This window comes from Stigmatopora nigra, chromosome 3 (genome assembly GCF_051989575.1).
Source record: "Stigmatopora nigra isolate UIUO_SnigA chromosome 3, RoL_Snig_1.1, whole genome shotgun sequence".
Lineage (NCBI taxonomy): Eukaryota > Metazoa > Chordata > Actinopteri > Syngnathiformes > Syngnathidae > Stigmatopora > Stigmatopora nigra.
Window position 1 is genome coordinate 6706345 of NC_135510.1, and position 15108 is coordinate 6721452.

The 15108-nt window shown below is 38.8% G+C and overlaps 1 protein-coding gene across 2 annotated transcripts; it reads left to right on the plus strand.

The window, feature by feature from the left end:
- Nucleotides 1-595: 595 nt before the first annotated feature.
- LOC144193833 (hexokinase-1) lies at nucleotides 596-15050 on the plus strand. 2 transcript variants are annotated; one of them, XM_077712401.1, is made up of 21 exons: nucleotides 596-914; nucleotides 5180-5342; nucleotides 5838-5986; nucleotides 6082-6201; nucleotides 6707-6802; nucleotides 6886-6985; nucleotides 7061-7244; nucleotides 7322-7477; nucleotides 7935-8022; nucleotides 8301-8446; nucleotides 8595-8787; nucleotides 8867-8978; nucleotides 9591-9739; nucleotides 10380-10499; nucleotides 10578-10673; nucleotides 11251-11350; nucleotides 11422-11605; nucleotides 11691-11846; nucleotides 11969-12056; nucleotides 12693-12838; nucleotides 13701-15050. In XM_077712401.1, the coding sequence occupies exons 1-21, from the start codon at nucleotides 852-854 to the stop codon at nucleotides 13843-13845; spliced, it is 2754 nt and encodes a 917-aa protein (XP_077568527.1). In that variant the 5' UTR covers nucleotides 596-851; the 3' UTR covers nucleotides 13846-15050. The 2 variants fall into 2 exon arrangements, with proteins under 2 accessions (XP_077568527.1, XP_077568528.1); XM_077712402.1 differs by lacking the exons at nucleotides 596-914; nucleotides 5180-5342 and having other exon boundaries at nucleotides 5843-5988.
- Nucleotides 15051-15108: the final 58 nt, after the last annotated feature.

Here is a 15108-nt window from a genome sequence, read left to right on the forward strand (position 1 = left end):
TAACTGTAAACCTGGTTTTGTAAGGCCATGTACACACATTCAAAAGCCTAAAAATGATTCTGGTCTAGCTCAGGAGAATACATAAATTATGCAAATATGCAAATAATTTCAAATTGAATATTGGCCTTAATCTGAATATTACCTGCATGTAAACAGTATCCAGATTCTGGAAAAAAGGATCATACGATGTAAACTCGTTTGTATGAAATGTTCATCTCTTTAATCCATAACTGAACTCATTTTCTTTGACTGAGAAAATGATAAATATTTATAAATATGAAACCCATTTACTGCATTTCTGACATTTCCTGGCCAAAATAAATGGGGCTCTTTGCTTCTTATCATATTTTGTATATACTGTGGCCCTTTGCCTCGTTTCGTGTTTCTCTTACTTTTACCCTCCCTTAAAACACAATCAAATGTATCAGGGCCAATTAAAAACAAATAATAAATGATATTTAAAAAGACAATTTGGCAGAATGGCTCTTTGTGTCTGACTTGTTCGCCACCCCTGTTGTAATTTCTCGAAGGGCCCCGACACAATATGGCATATAACTGAGGACGCTTTTCGAACCTGGAGGCGGGGTCTGACTTGATAGTGGGCGGGGCTTGCTCCCTAAACCCTCCTTCCTCCGAAGTTGCTCCTGCCGAAATGTTCTTTCCTCACTGACTGCTTCCGACTTTTAAACACATGCCGAGAAACTGAGAAGTATCATTTGACCAGCTGACTCGTTGGTGCATTTAAAAAAAAATCTTGTTCTCATTTTAATAATCCCGAATCGTTGAATGAATTAAACGTTTTTCCCCTCCCCGATACCCTCCATCGGCGTGTGTGTGAGAAGAGGAGCAGGATGATTGCTGCTCAGTTACTAGCCTACTACTTCACCGAACTCAAGGATGACCAGGTTAAAAAGGTGGGTGATCCATTTAAAAAAATCGACCGTTTTCGTGATGGTTAGGTGAGTGTTTGTTGACGTAACCTGGCACCAACACACGTGACGCTACTGTTTGAGACTCGTAAAATGTGTGAAAGTCAAAAGTCAGAATGTTTCGGCGGTTCCTTGTGGGCTTAAAGACGAGAAGTGGAAATGAGATGAGAAATAATTACAAAGAGGAGGAAGTTGGTAAAGCGTAGAAAGAGTGTTGGCAGCGAATATCATGTATGACCTTGATGTCCATTCTAAATTCATTGCTGCTTTGATTCTCCTAGTTCAAATGCAATGGACGTCTACGGCCGTCAATGGCGATGGAAAATGACAATTCACTTCCAGTTCCATTGAATGAGCATGTTTCTCCACATCTACAATATATGAGCAAAGTTGAGCTATCTTACCAAAACTGTCCACCACTTCCCATCCCACAAGCCCCTGATTTAGATTCTTTGTAAAACTGGAAGGACTTTTCCTGTTTAATGGGGTCTCAGACCACCTTACAAATTCTCTTTCCCATCTTTAAAATAAAAAGAAAAAAATCCCACATCCCTTGCCCTACTAAGACAAAAACATATTTGTTTCCAGTCAAATCTGGGAAAAAAAATGCATTCCTGTTTTCCCCAACACGTGCGTAGTGATTCCCACTCAAAGCCGGGGGGCCCCTTTCTGGTCGCTCGCTGATGATGTCACCAGCCTCTCTTCTGACTCAGGGTTTCCTCCAGGAATTTGGGGACGTCACCCTTGAGTTTTGTAACTGCCCCATTGGTATTAAACTATTGCCTACAGTTATAAAAACAAATGTAGCAGTTGTAGGAGGGATGTGATGCAATGCGGCGCATCGCATCACATCGCATGGGCCTCCCTCCCACCTTCCCTGCTGTCTTTTCCAGGCCTCCCTAAAATAGGCCAGCTTTGAAGCATGTGACCATAAGTGCCACGAGTAAGGCTTACACAGACACTCCTGCAAGACATTGGCCAGGTGTGCAGTTGTTGTGTAGATTGTTAACATGTCAGGTTTCTGTGTCACCCGTTCTCAATCTCCACACGTCATGTCAACTAATACTGGACAAGAACAAAAAAAAGCCCATCACAATATGGGCTGTTTTGTATTACATCATCTAAGCAGGGGCAATTTTTGCTATGGGCAATGTGGGCGACCGCCCAGAGCGCAATCTATATGGGGGTGCACAAGAGCCCTCCCAACAATTAAATTAAAAAATATATAAATTACCACTTGTTTAGAGTATTATCCCTCATTTCCACCTCACTTTAGTGGCAGAGACCCTCTTCAGAGGGGGCGTTGCCCACCCCTAGTGGTAGTAATGTGTCACTGCATGCAGTCTGGCATTATAGAACACAATTATTATGATGTAATTAATGATTTTGCGTCACACTAGGCCAAAAACAAGTTGATTTGTATTTATTCTATTTTATTTTTGTGGTTTATGTCTGTAAATATTAGAGGGCAAACTTGAAGGATAATCTGCATCCTGTACATTTTTGCGACGTAATGTTATAACTATATCTTATTATGTACTGTTATTACTATCCCCTGTCCTGTGATTGGCAGGCAACTTATTAATGGTTCCCTTTGCCTACCGACCATAGATTGGCTGCGATAGCCTCCAGCACCCCTGGAATCCTTGTAGGAATAAAGGGAACAGAAAATAAATATACATTATTATAATCATAAAATTATATTTGGGGGAGATTTTTAATGACAAATTATTGACTGTGTTTTTTGTGATTTTCTTATTCTATCCTATTACCTAGCTCCAATACCAACTGTTTTAAGCACTTGGTCAGCTCCAAATCTGCTGTAATTTGGTAAAAGAAAAAAAAGAGTTTTAGTTTAACATGGCCACAAAACAAGTTCGACCCGTAAATCAAGAAACCCAATTCGAGATAAGGGAATTTGAGCAACCAGCAACCCCTAACAGATTATTTTAGACTTTTATACCCCCCCCCCCCCCCCCCCCCAGTCACTGCAGTGTCCTTGATGATACATTCTTGGCATTGTTGTGTATATTTTACTCTGACAAGAGCAGAGGACACAAGTTTTGCATGTAGCCAGCTGGTGTGCACACACCTTGGCTTCAGGTTTCAGAAGAGCAGGATGTTAATGGCAGCTGAAGGTGTGTTATGAGGCAGGTTGAGGCAGTCCGAGGGAAGAAACGGAGTGTGACCTTAACCTGAAAGTAAGCGAAAGCTCCAGGCCACACCAGAGAGGTGAATACGATGCCTCCTTTCCTCTTCCCTTGACAGTTTAAATAAACTGCTTTGTCATCGTTATTTTTTTTTCCTTTGGTGCAGAGGCCTTTCCTTTACTCTGCAGCTAAACCTGTCACTACACTAGAGGAATAATAGAATATTACTTTATATAGCCATCATCAGGCTGTTTTTACAATTTTATATTTTCAAGCCAGGAAATATATATACTTTGAATAGAATAAAAATTATTTAATAAGTATTCATGGACAAAATATAATTAACATCTTTTCATTTCTTAGGCCAGCAGAGAAGGCCTTGAAGGCCCTGACGGCACACCACTGGTATAATCTGCTAGGGCAAAAATCATACGGACTTGATTTATTATTTTTTTTTTTTAGGTAGTTGATTCAGTTTACTGAAATCGCTTGTTTGTGTACTGGCCAAAATGTGAATGAGGAAAATGTGTAATAATTTACAACAACAACAAAAATAATCATTATACGTTATCCTCACAAGTGTTGTGGGGGTGCTGGAGTCTATCCTGGACCACAATTGGTAGTAGGCAGAGGGGGAGAAAAATACAATTGAATATAATTTGGATAAGAGCTAACAAAATATGCAAATCAGAAATGATTTCATCAGTCTTATGTGGGAGGGTTTACCAGTGACAATTAAGAATGTGCTAATGAGTTTCCTTGTCAGTCTCCACATCTACGATTGTTATAAGGAATGTAACACCTGCATAATGTGCACACTATGGTAAATAGTGTCAACTGTCATTTGAATGTGACAAATAGTGTAAACCATTTCAGAAAGAAAGACTTTTAAAATATGGATATCAGTTTATTAGTTACAAAGACTGTCTTTTTTTTCCCTTCAAGTCGTATCAATACTAGGTTATATGAAAATAAATATCTTCATCTAAGGTAGGTTAGACACACAAAACATAGTAGACCTAGGTAAGAAACTGGAGCCACACATATGAACTCCACAAGGTCCAATCCAGTTCAATCCAGTTAGTTTTTCTGAATAGTCAAAACTTCCTCTATTCTCACACAGTCTCAATAAACTTTAATGACTTTTTAATTCACACCAAGACAAGAATCTTGAAATATGACGGGAGTGGTGCAATGTTGGACAAAACAAAAGTGGTGTGTCATAAAGAAAGTGCTATTAAGCTGTGAGCATATTCATTCTTTACCGTGATGCAACGCCGGCTGTTTAACATCCTGTTCAACCCCTCACATTTGACAAAGGCAAAATGTGTGTCAACACTGCGGGGATTTTTTTTTGTTATCAACAGAGAAATGTGCCACAACCAAGAACAGTGATGTAGCAATTATGATCCAGGAAAATGTGGCAATCACGCACGCTCACATTTGCTATACTTGTTTAATGTCATTCACTTCCTTTTAAACGAGGACAATGTCTATGATTGAAAAATATGATTCAATTCAGAAATTCATGGAAGTCCTGAAAAAACACAAATATTTGATCACATATAAATTGGAGAAGCATTTTGAGACAGCAAATTCTGACCTGAGTGACCTTTTGACTTTCGACTCTTTCATTTGTCATTCTTTAAACTACCATGCATTTTTGGGATAAATTGCTAAGCTAAATGGCAAAATTCCTGATTTTTGACCTCAGTTGCCCAAAAGGGAAAATAATTTCCAATGTAAACTATAAAAGAATACAGTTTTTCTCTTTTTAAATTGGAAATTAATTTAATCGCCTGTAAAATTAGCTGTCGATTAATCTGATCTTCAATGATTATAATAATGCTAATGATTGTAATAATTAGCCATCAATTTGGGCAAACCTATCAGTTTTAGCTTGACGTGCATGGCGAGGCCATGCCATAACTTTGACTTTGGAAACTTAAATTTCAATTTCATGTTCAATTGATGTGTTCATTGGCTGCCATTGACCGCAACAGACATCCAATCCATTTTGACAGTCACAATGAATGCTTTAATTGCAAAAAAAAAATCATTTGGGATCATGCTAAGAGTTACTTTTGTGTGTTGTGTCAGATTGACAAGTACTTGTACTCCATGCGCTTCTCTGATGAGACCCTTGTGGACATCATGAAGCGCTTCCGCATGGAGCTGGTGAAAGGATTGAACCGTGACACCCACTCTACCTCATCCTTAAAAATGCTGCCGACATTTGTGCGCTCCATTCCCGACGGTTCTGGTAAGTGCTTCCTTCATTGGGTTGGCTAACGCGTTCAAGTGAAAGCAAATGTACCTTGACGTGTACTCATTTGAATGTCTGCATTCATCTTTTATTAGACTATCATTTTTCTTTTGTTAAATCAGTCAGCTGATTACTTGCCACTCTTCCTGCTTCATGATCGAAACTGAAACATATACAGTGTTTTTAAATATTTCCAGGATGCCTTGCAGAGGCATTTTGTAGAAAGTCATAAATAATTCCTTTTTTTTAGTAGGTAATACTTTTCCAATTTTGTCCTAGTTCCAATTTGTGTTTACCCATCTCCTAATATATCAATTTCTATTAACTGTGTATATTTATGCACCATGAGTTTGGGTTAAAAATCAATCAATTAATATTAAAAAAAATATTATTCAAAGGCATTAAGTGGCTCTCTCCTCTATTTCTGATCTCCCCCATTGTGTAGTGTACAGTCAAAATAACATGACTTTCTCTTTTATTGGTTTCCCACAGAGAAAGGAGACTTTATCGCATTGGATTTGGGAGGAAGTGCCTTCCGAATCCTTCGCGTCAAAGTCAGTCACGAGAAGAAGCAGACCGTTCAGATGGAGAGCCAAATGTACGACACACCGGAGGACATAATGAATGGGAGTGGAACAAAAGTGTGTGTACACAATACTGGCAGAAATACACCCGCCCGCTCGCAATTGTACGTACACACCTTTATTTTTCACCTTGCCTCTCCGCTTTCTTCCAGTTATTTGACCATGTTGCAGAGTGTCTGGGTGACTTCATGGAAAAACAAAACATAAAAGACAAGAAGTTGCCAGTTGGCTTTACCTTCTCCTTTCCTTGCCAACAAACCAAACTTAATGAGGTATAACTACATTTTTAGTTTTGAGCCACCCTATACACACATTTTTGACTGTCATTGCCTTATGTATGTTGTACAGTGACGATAAAAGCATTCAGTTCAAAATGAGGTCTCGTACAGAAAAACATATTTCTGCACTGTCTTTATTTGGATTGATTTATCTTTTAACAGGGGATTTTTTTTGACTGAAAAAGATTTTTGGGGTGTTGGATTTAGTAGGTTTTGGTGGGGCGAAAGTAAGGGTTTTTTTTTGAGTTTGCTGTGAGTATGAGTGATTTTGGTTAGACAATTTTGGAGGTTACTGTAAGAAACTTTGAGTTTTTTTTTCCTGTGCTTGAGATTTTTGCTTGGAGTTTTTGTTAGTTACATATGAGTATTTTTGTTAGGTACACATGAGTGGATGCTCGTAGAACTCTCTTTTTAACCTGAATTGAACTTACATTGAATGCAAGATGTCTTTTGTGTAGCGTTGTTGTGTCTTGAGTGACAAGATTGCCTTTGCCTGCAGAGCATTCTGTTAACCTGGACTAAGCGCTTCAAGGCAAGCGGCGTGGAGGGCATGGACGTGGTCCAACTCCTCAACAAAGCCATCAAACAACGAGGAGTAAGTCGTGCACGCCTTGCTCGCCACTGCAGTTTCTAATAGAACAGGCCCGCCATTACTAAAGTCTTTCCCATGTCTTTCAGGACTACGCGGCGGACATCATGGCTGTGGTGAACGACACCGTGGGAACTATGATGACTTGCGGTTTTGACGACCAACGCTGTGAAATTGGGATTATTATCGGTATGAGATTAGGCAAACGTTATTCTCAGGCAAGAGAGGAGTGCCTCGTGGAATTGACGAGCGAATGACTTTTAGGAACCGGCACCAACGCGTGCTACATGGAGGAGTTGCGTCACATTGATCTGGTGGAAGGCGACGAAGGCAGGATGTGCGTGAACACCGAGTGGGGGGGCTTCGGAGACGACGGCTTGCTGGAGGACATCCGGACGGAGTTTGATCGAGAGATCGATCGAGGTTCACTCAACCCCGGCAAACAGCTGTGCGTCACTAGGGAAAAGATGTGCTTTGGTGGACTTGGATTGAGGACTCCTCTCTGGTTTTTCTTTTGGGCTGCAGGTTTGAGAAGATGGTCAGTGGACTGTACATGGGCGAGCTGGTTCGTCTCATTCTGGTCAAAATGGCCAGAGAGGGACTGCTGTTTGAAGGACGAATCACAGCTGAGCTTCTTACCAAAGGGAAGATTGAGACCAAACATGTTTCTGCCATTGAGAAGTAAGTTGTTTTACGTACAGATTAGGATATCTCTTTTCTGAAATTGTTTTATTACATTCAAATAGGATGTAGCTTACGATCAAAACTGCGGGCCGGGGACGAATTGCGGTCCCTCTGACAATATTTAGTGGTCCCCATTTGAGATTCAATTGTAGTATCAGCGTGGCCTGTACTTATTTTGCAATAGGCAACAAAGAAAGAACAAAAATAATATGGAATAAAATACATTTTGGAGGAAAACATGTTATTTAAATTTTTATTGTGTGTTTTCAAAATAAATAAATGTAAACATTTGTAATGAAAACAAACAACCACATTCTAAATTGTTTGTATTGTTTTCTGGATGGAAAGGTTCCTCATTTGGAAAATATGGTGTGGTAATGCAAAAAAAATGTTTTCACCTTAGTTTGTGAGATTAGTATATGGACTCATTCATTCCTTGTGTCCTTTTGTCTAGGAACAAGGAGGGATTAAGCAAAACCAAAGAGATTTTAACCAGACTTGGTGTGGAGCCCTCAGATGACGACTGCACTGCCGTCCAACATGTGGGTATTGTTGCCAAAATAGACGCTACTTTCAAGAATAGAGGCAGCCCTATTCTGTGAAGCATTTCTGTCAAAAACATACCATTATAGGTATGTTGAATTAATGGGAGGCAAGTTCTGTGAATGTAATATTGTCTTTGTGTTGGACGTGATGAATCGATGAATCCAGAGAGCACCACGCCTACAATACCTGATCAACTGGGATTAGATTCCAATTTTCATGACTCACGAACAAGCGGATTTTGAGTGAGTTTCTCCTCCCTCATCTGCTCGTTTAGGTTTGCAGCATTGTGTCTTTTCGCTCTGCCAACCTGATAGCGGCAGTATTAGCGGGTATCCTTAAGAGACTGAAAGAAAACAAAGGTGTGGCCCGACTGCGCACCACCGTTGGCATTGACGGATCTCTATACAAGATGCACCCACAGTGAGTCATCCCAACTCAATTATCTCCCGTATTTACACTACAAAACAAAGTCTAGAGAAATATCCTTCACAATTTACTTCTTAGTGCTTTTTAAAATAGGATGAAGAAGTATTTTTCAACTCGTACCACTCTAACAAATTGCCTTTAGGTACGCCCGGCGTCTCCATAAGGCAGTCCGTCGACTGGTCCCGGACTCTGACGTGCGGTTCCTCCTGTCCGAGAGCGGCAGCAGCAAAGGGGCCGCCATGGTAACGGCTGTGGCGTACAGACTCGCCGAGCAGTCGCAGCAAATCGCACAAACCCTGTCGGAATTCCGCCTGACGACTGATCAGCTGCTGGAGGTGGGGAATGACGTACTAAAGATGTGTGTGTGAGAGCAAAGCTGGACCGTATTAATAAACGTTTTGTATGTTTCCTCAGGTAAAGAGACGAATGAGGGTTGAGATGCAAAATGGCCTTTCAAAGGCAACACAGGAATCTGCCACAGTCAAAATGTTGCCAACTTTTGTGTGCAGCACTCCCGATGGAACAGGTCAGACCATTATTCCCCAATTAACCAATTAGGTTTCTATTTAAAGTCGCAGCATATTATACCACAATCAACTAATTACACTGGATTGATGAAAACGTGTCCTATTGATTGGTTCAAGTAAAAATCTTGAACTTTTCAGGACTAATTGCTCACCTCTAGTTTAGCAAAAACTTCAATTATTTTACATACACTATATATACATTCCACTATTTATCAGTGATTGGGTAGCAGCAACCTGTGCTGCCTTTCAGCCATGTGCAGTTCTGAAAAGATTTTTTGTCCCCACCAATTGGTATTAGTCTTAACAATATGTAGTAGATAACAGCCAAAAACCAAGGTCATGACTTGTAATAGTACTAGCAAATAGATAAAGGCACTATCTTGAACCTCGGGACTTGTGTCATGTCACTCTGTACTCTTACACTTCACCTGACTTTCATAAAAATAGAATTATATTAATGACTCAAATTATCATGCATAAAGTCGGCAGGTTACTATGGTGTGAATACTTTTTATTTTAGTGTTTTGTCTTATAAATGGTTAAGGTTCATTTTTTTAAAGGCTAAATTGCATACTTATTTCTTATATGCAAATATTTCTGTGTGAATGCAGAAAATGGCGATTTCCTGGCTTTGGATTTAGGAGGTACTAACTTTAGAGTACTGATGGTCAAAATTCGCTCCGGGAAGAGAAGGACAGTGGAGATGCACAACAAAATCTATGCCATTCCTTTAGAAGTGATGCAAGGAACAGGAGAAGAGGTGAGTTAACTTTCCAATTGACCATTCTTAGGCACTGAATAACCTCATGTGGTATACGTTAAACAAACAGGGGGCAGCACTTAACCATAACAAAAAAAATGATGTGAAGTTTACTGGAGTCGTAGGATGATACTTGGAAACTTGCTCAAGTCACGTACAAACCTAATAATCTGTTAACTGTTCTGCAAATGGTGAAAAGCTGCCACTTTAATTGGAAGCTTTTATTTAGCACAGTAGTCGCTTTAATGTTGACCGACTGCTCTTGGATTAGTGGCAATTTGACTTTGTAATTGTCAAGGTAATCCTGTCTGTTACCTTTTGACCTTTTGTTAACTTGAACAATTTCCAGTTATTTTGCTGGAACACACACACACACGTGTGTTTACTGAATTCAATTGATTTTTTTGCTCAAGTAAGTAAAATAAACTAAAAGATGCACAAAAAGCTATAGGTGACAAATAGTTGGCTGGCGGTCACAGTATAAAAAAGCTATAAGTCGCTAGCCTAGCCAAACTATGAAAAAGAATGTCACTTATAGTCCAGACAATACGGTACTTCTGTTACATGTCATTTCCATTTAATCTAAACAGAAACAGAAGTTGCACATCATTTAAAGTATGACATGCCTTTCTTCTTTTAGCTGTTTGATCACATTGTACACTGTATAAGCGACTTCCTGGACTACATGGGCATGAAAAACACTCGTCTTCCCCTGGGCTTCACCTTCTCATTCCCTTGCCTTCAAACTAGCCTGGATGCTGTGAGTTCCTTTTTGCTTTGTTGTTTTCTCAGTACGTGCTCCGTGGGAAATTGCCTGAATTGTCATTGTTGTAAATAGGGCGTCCTGGTGACATGGACCAAAGGCTTCAAGGCTTCAGACTGCGAAGGCGAAGATGTGGTTGGACTTTTGAGAGAGGCCATCAAAAGGCGAGAGGTAGGAAAGAGGGAGGGGAGGCCATGCGGGTTGAACCACTTATTTCAGGGTCGTTCAAACGGAAAACTATTTATCACAATGCACAAGTGTCAATTGGTGGTGTTAAACAACATAAGTACATAGATTATTAAAGTTTTTGAAAAAAAAAGTTTTACCATTTATATTTAAATGTAATTTTTTAATGAAAAAGTAAAAAAACACAATACAAACACTGTTTTTTTAACAGAATTACATGCAATATAAATTATAATTTAACGTTAAGAAGACACTATTTGTTGTTCTGCCTTTTTATAAAAAAAAATAGTTTATAGTTCACCCTTATTTGGTTTTATCTAAAAAATACACTTAAAAAATTAAGAATGCCACAATATTTTCTATTTAGAGGGCAAAACATGGTTTTCCAAAATACGTGAACAATTTTGCTCTCTAAATGAATTATTGGTTTCATTTGCTTATCCATTAGTGGGTTATTAGTCAATAAAAAGAAGAAAATTATTCACATGATGTGATCTGTGGCAAAGATTAAAAGTGACTTAAATCACTGTAACTGTGCACTCTATCTTTCTTTTTTTGAAAGGAGTTTGACTTGGATGTCGTGGCTGTAGTCAATGACACAGTGGGCACCATGATGACCTGTGCATACGAAGAGCCCACCTGTGAAGTGGGACTCATCGCCGGTCAGTCCAAGTTTAGCGAACGCAACATCAAAACGATGCACATTCAAATTCAATGTGTTATCTCTGCGTAGGCACCGGAAGTAATGCGTGTTACATGGAGGAGATGAGTAACATTGAAATGATCGAATCCAACCAAGGGCGGATGTGTGTCAACATGGAATGGGGAGCCTTTGGCGATAATGGATGCTTAGACGACATTAGGACAGAGTATGACATCCTGGTGGATGACTTCTCCCTCAACCCCGGCAAACAGAGGTGAAAGAATAATCTCAAATCAGTAGTACTGTGCCGATATAAACAATTTTGAATACCTCCCTTCTTTACCTTGCTTATGCTCCAGATACGAGAAAATGTGCAGCGGTATGTACTTGGGTGAAATAGTGCGGAACATACTCATAGATTTGACCAAGAGGGGCTTCCTCTTCAGAGGGCAAATTTCTGAGACGCTCAAGACCAGAGGCATCTTTGAAACAAAGTTCCTCTCTCAGATTGAAAGGTAAGAAACCATCTCAAATCATTTATAGTTTGTCATTGAGCGAAATACTTGACAATTCAATAAATTCTGCATTTTTGTTCATCTGGGTGATCTTTGATGTGTATATATTTTTTTGTGTTCAGTGACAGATTAGCGTTACTTCAAGTGAGGGCGATCTTGCAACATTTGGGGCTGGACAGCACCTGTGATGACAGTATCATTGTCAAAGAGGTATACGTCTCTTAATATTGGGACTTCTCCATTCGGAAATAGTGCCCTACCAAATAGTCTTCTTGTCTTGATTTGAAGTGTAGAAATGTTTAAATGCGGAAGGTTTACTATTTGCTATTTACAATAAAACGCTATTCCCATGACTGACGCCCACCCAACATTCACACCATTCATTTATTATACAATTACTTACAACTCTTACTAAAAATACTAGTTTGGTTACTATATCGCCGGTGATATCCAATCGTGTGACTCTTTTAATGTGAATGAATTGCACATTTGTCCATTCACTGACAACCCTTTCACATTAAAAATTGATTGGACGTCTTTCGCTGAATTAACATTACAGTACCACTTCAGCTTGCATTTTTACTTCCTGACCAGTCTCCACAGTAAGTTTATCAAAGTCAACTCTTGAAGTTGATTGTATCTCAAAACACAGTCGTTGCACAATTGTGAAGAAATCTTGAATTTTGCACAACATCTGCGCAACTGCCATCTATGAAAGAGCTTCGAGCGTGCGACTTTCTGTCAATTTTGCATGAGGAAATGTCCTTTGGCAAGGTTTTATGGATTGATATGAGATTCACTGTGGCGGTATTGCAATAAAGATAACCTTTTTTTTTGTTGTTGCAGGTTTGTGGAACCGTGTCACGTCGAGCTGCTCAGCTCTGCGGAGCAGGAATGGCGGCAGTAGTTGATAAGATCAGAGAAAACCGTGGATTGGACCATTTACGCATCACCGTAGGGGTGGACGGCACGCTCTATAAACTACATCCACAGTAAGTTGTACTATTCTTATTATTTACTACAAAGCAATTCTCTGCTTCATCGACAGGCACATACATTGCTCATGAATTGTCCAAAGGCAATGTAGAGACGTGCTTTATTGCATGAAAAATAACAAGATAAATCGGTTGTTGAAGCGCTAACATCCTATATTAAACAGTATCCTCCTCAGGGAATGTTTTCTTTTGACAAATATATGATGTATCTTCGGGATGCAGCCCTGATTAAACTGTAATTTAACAGCAATGTTTACAAGGTGCAGCAACCATCAAAATAAGGATTTGAAGCCTTTTAAAGTGGAATTTTTACAACTTGTGTATAAATACGTAAAAGTATAGCAATACCATAATAATGATTCAAACAGCACAAAATAATAATAAAAATAATAACAAATCATGTTTCAATATTGTTTATAAAACAAACTTATAGTAAAAAAAACTAACATTTTGGTTGTGATGAACTAAAAATATAAATAAAATTAATTACCAAAAGTTTATGTTCAGTCTGGCTATAATAAATGTACTAACAATTAATGTTTAAATATTGTGTTTAAAAAAAACAACTTATTAAAAAAAAACAAATAAAGTAGCTGAACTAGTGTGTAAACTGATATTTTGGTTCTGATGAAATAAAAATATAAATAAAATGAATTAACAAAACAGTCTATGTTCAGTCTGGCTATATTTTGTATGTATGCATCATTTGCCAGCCCTCCTAGTAAAAAAAATTGGACATGTTGCGCCATCAAAGGCAGCCACCAAGTTTAATTGGGGTTAAATAGTATGATGTACTGGAAATGTGGCACTCGAAGTCATACCAAGCAACTAACTAACCTATGGAAACTTATGTGTGTAGCTTTTCTCGGATAATGCACCAAACTGTGAAGAAACTGGCCCCTAACTGCGATGTCAACTTCCTTCTCTCGGAGGATGGCAGTGGCAAAGGGGCTGCGCTCATCACCGCCGTGGGCGTCCGCATGAGACAAGAGCTCAACAGCTAATCATTCACACAGTCAGTCACTCTCAGGCCTCTTCACTTGAATGCTAAATGGCCCCTTACCCACTCAAACTAAAGATCTCCCAGCTAAAAGTACTATCACCAGATTAACAAATATAGAAATGTCTCATACATTTTCCCACCATCAAAATAATCCACCTCATAGAAGCAGTATATATATTCTTAATATAGATTCCCAGAGGATTTAATATCCGGCCTGGCTTTTTTAGAAGCTGTAGGGTCATTCCAATATTTCGCACCAAAGTAAAAAATATGTCATCCCAAAAAAGACCTAAAGGCAATATGTAAAAGGGAATTTTATTGTTGTTGATTTCAAGATGTTATTCCAAGAAACAACAAATTGGACACATGTAGTGTTCTTATTTATTGAATTTTTATATCAGGAGATGATTAAATGCACGCATACCGACAGGCATGCTGTGTAAGCTGCCTTTTTTTCCTTCTTTTTTTTAAATCATGTCCCTTATTCATAAACACGGAACATCCAACCTTTGCTGCAGTGAGACGTGCTCACTGTTTTATAATATTCTCCTGTAGTTTACGATAAAATAGCTTCAAGGAACACTTGTATTTTCACAGTCGTTTCCAACAGGGAGTGAATCCCATCAGTTAATTAACAAGAAGTTTGTGAGGTGCTATCAAGGTTGCCAGTGGCAAAATATGCTGAAACTTTTAAATGGATTTCTACTGGGCAGGCTTTGAAATGTTCTCACTTCCTGAATCTCAGGAAATAAAAATGAACACCATTTAATGAAGACGTATGTTATTATTTTAAATGTTTTTCCCTCATGTTGACTTCTGGCATCCCTCAGGGCTCCATGTTAGGTCCATAGCTGTTTAGAATTTAAATTATTATACAGTTGGCGAATACTATAGTACAGTATCAAAGATGTAAGGTTGACAGAAAAGGGATGTGGAGGTTTAATATATATGCATGCTTTTAATCTTAGAAAATGTAAAGCTGCTTAAGTCTTGTACATCAGTCAAAAATGAGGGTTTGTGTTTATGTGGGGAAGAGAACCTCAACCCAGAACCAATGAAATCTCACCGTGTAAGTGAGTACTATTCAGCTAAATAATGGCGCCATTATTCCTCTTGTCAGTATGACATAAACACTAGAATTCTTTACTGTGTCTGTCCAACACTGTCAATCAATCACAAAATACAATTAAACTGATGTCCAAATGACTGATGCTTTGTTTTTTGTTGTGGATAGTTTGAAAGTCAAAAGAACAAAAACATTCAA

What these genes read in the sequence shown, in the direction of transcription:
- LOC144193833 (XM_077712401.1), top strand. Translation starts at nt 852, where the DNA reads ATGATTGCTGCTCAGTTACTAGCCTACTACTTCACCGAACTCAAGGAT. An exon ending in CTCCATTCCCGACGGTTCTG is followed by an intron (nt 5,343 to 5,837) that starts GTAAGTGCTTCC and finishes GGTTTCCCACAG; the next exon opens with AGAAAGGAGACTTTATCGCA. An exon ending in ACAGTATCATTGTCAAAGAG is followed by an intron (nt 12,057 to 12,692) that starts GTATACGTCTCT and finishes TTGTTGTTGCAG; the next exon opens with GTTTGTGGAACCGTGTCACG.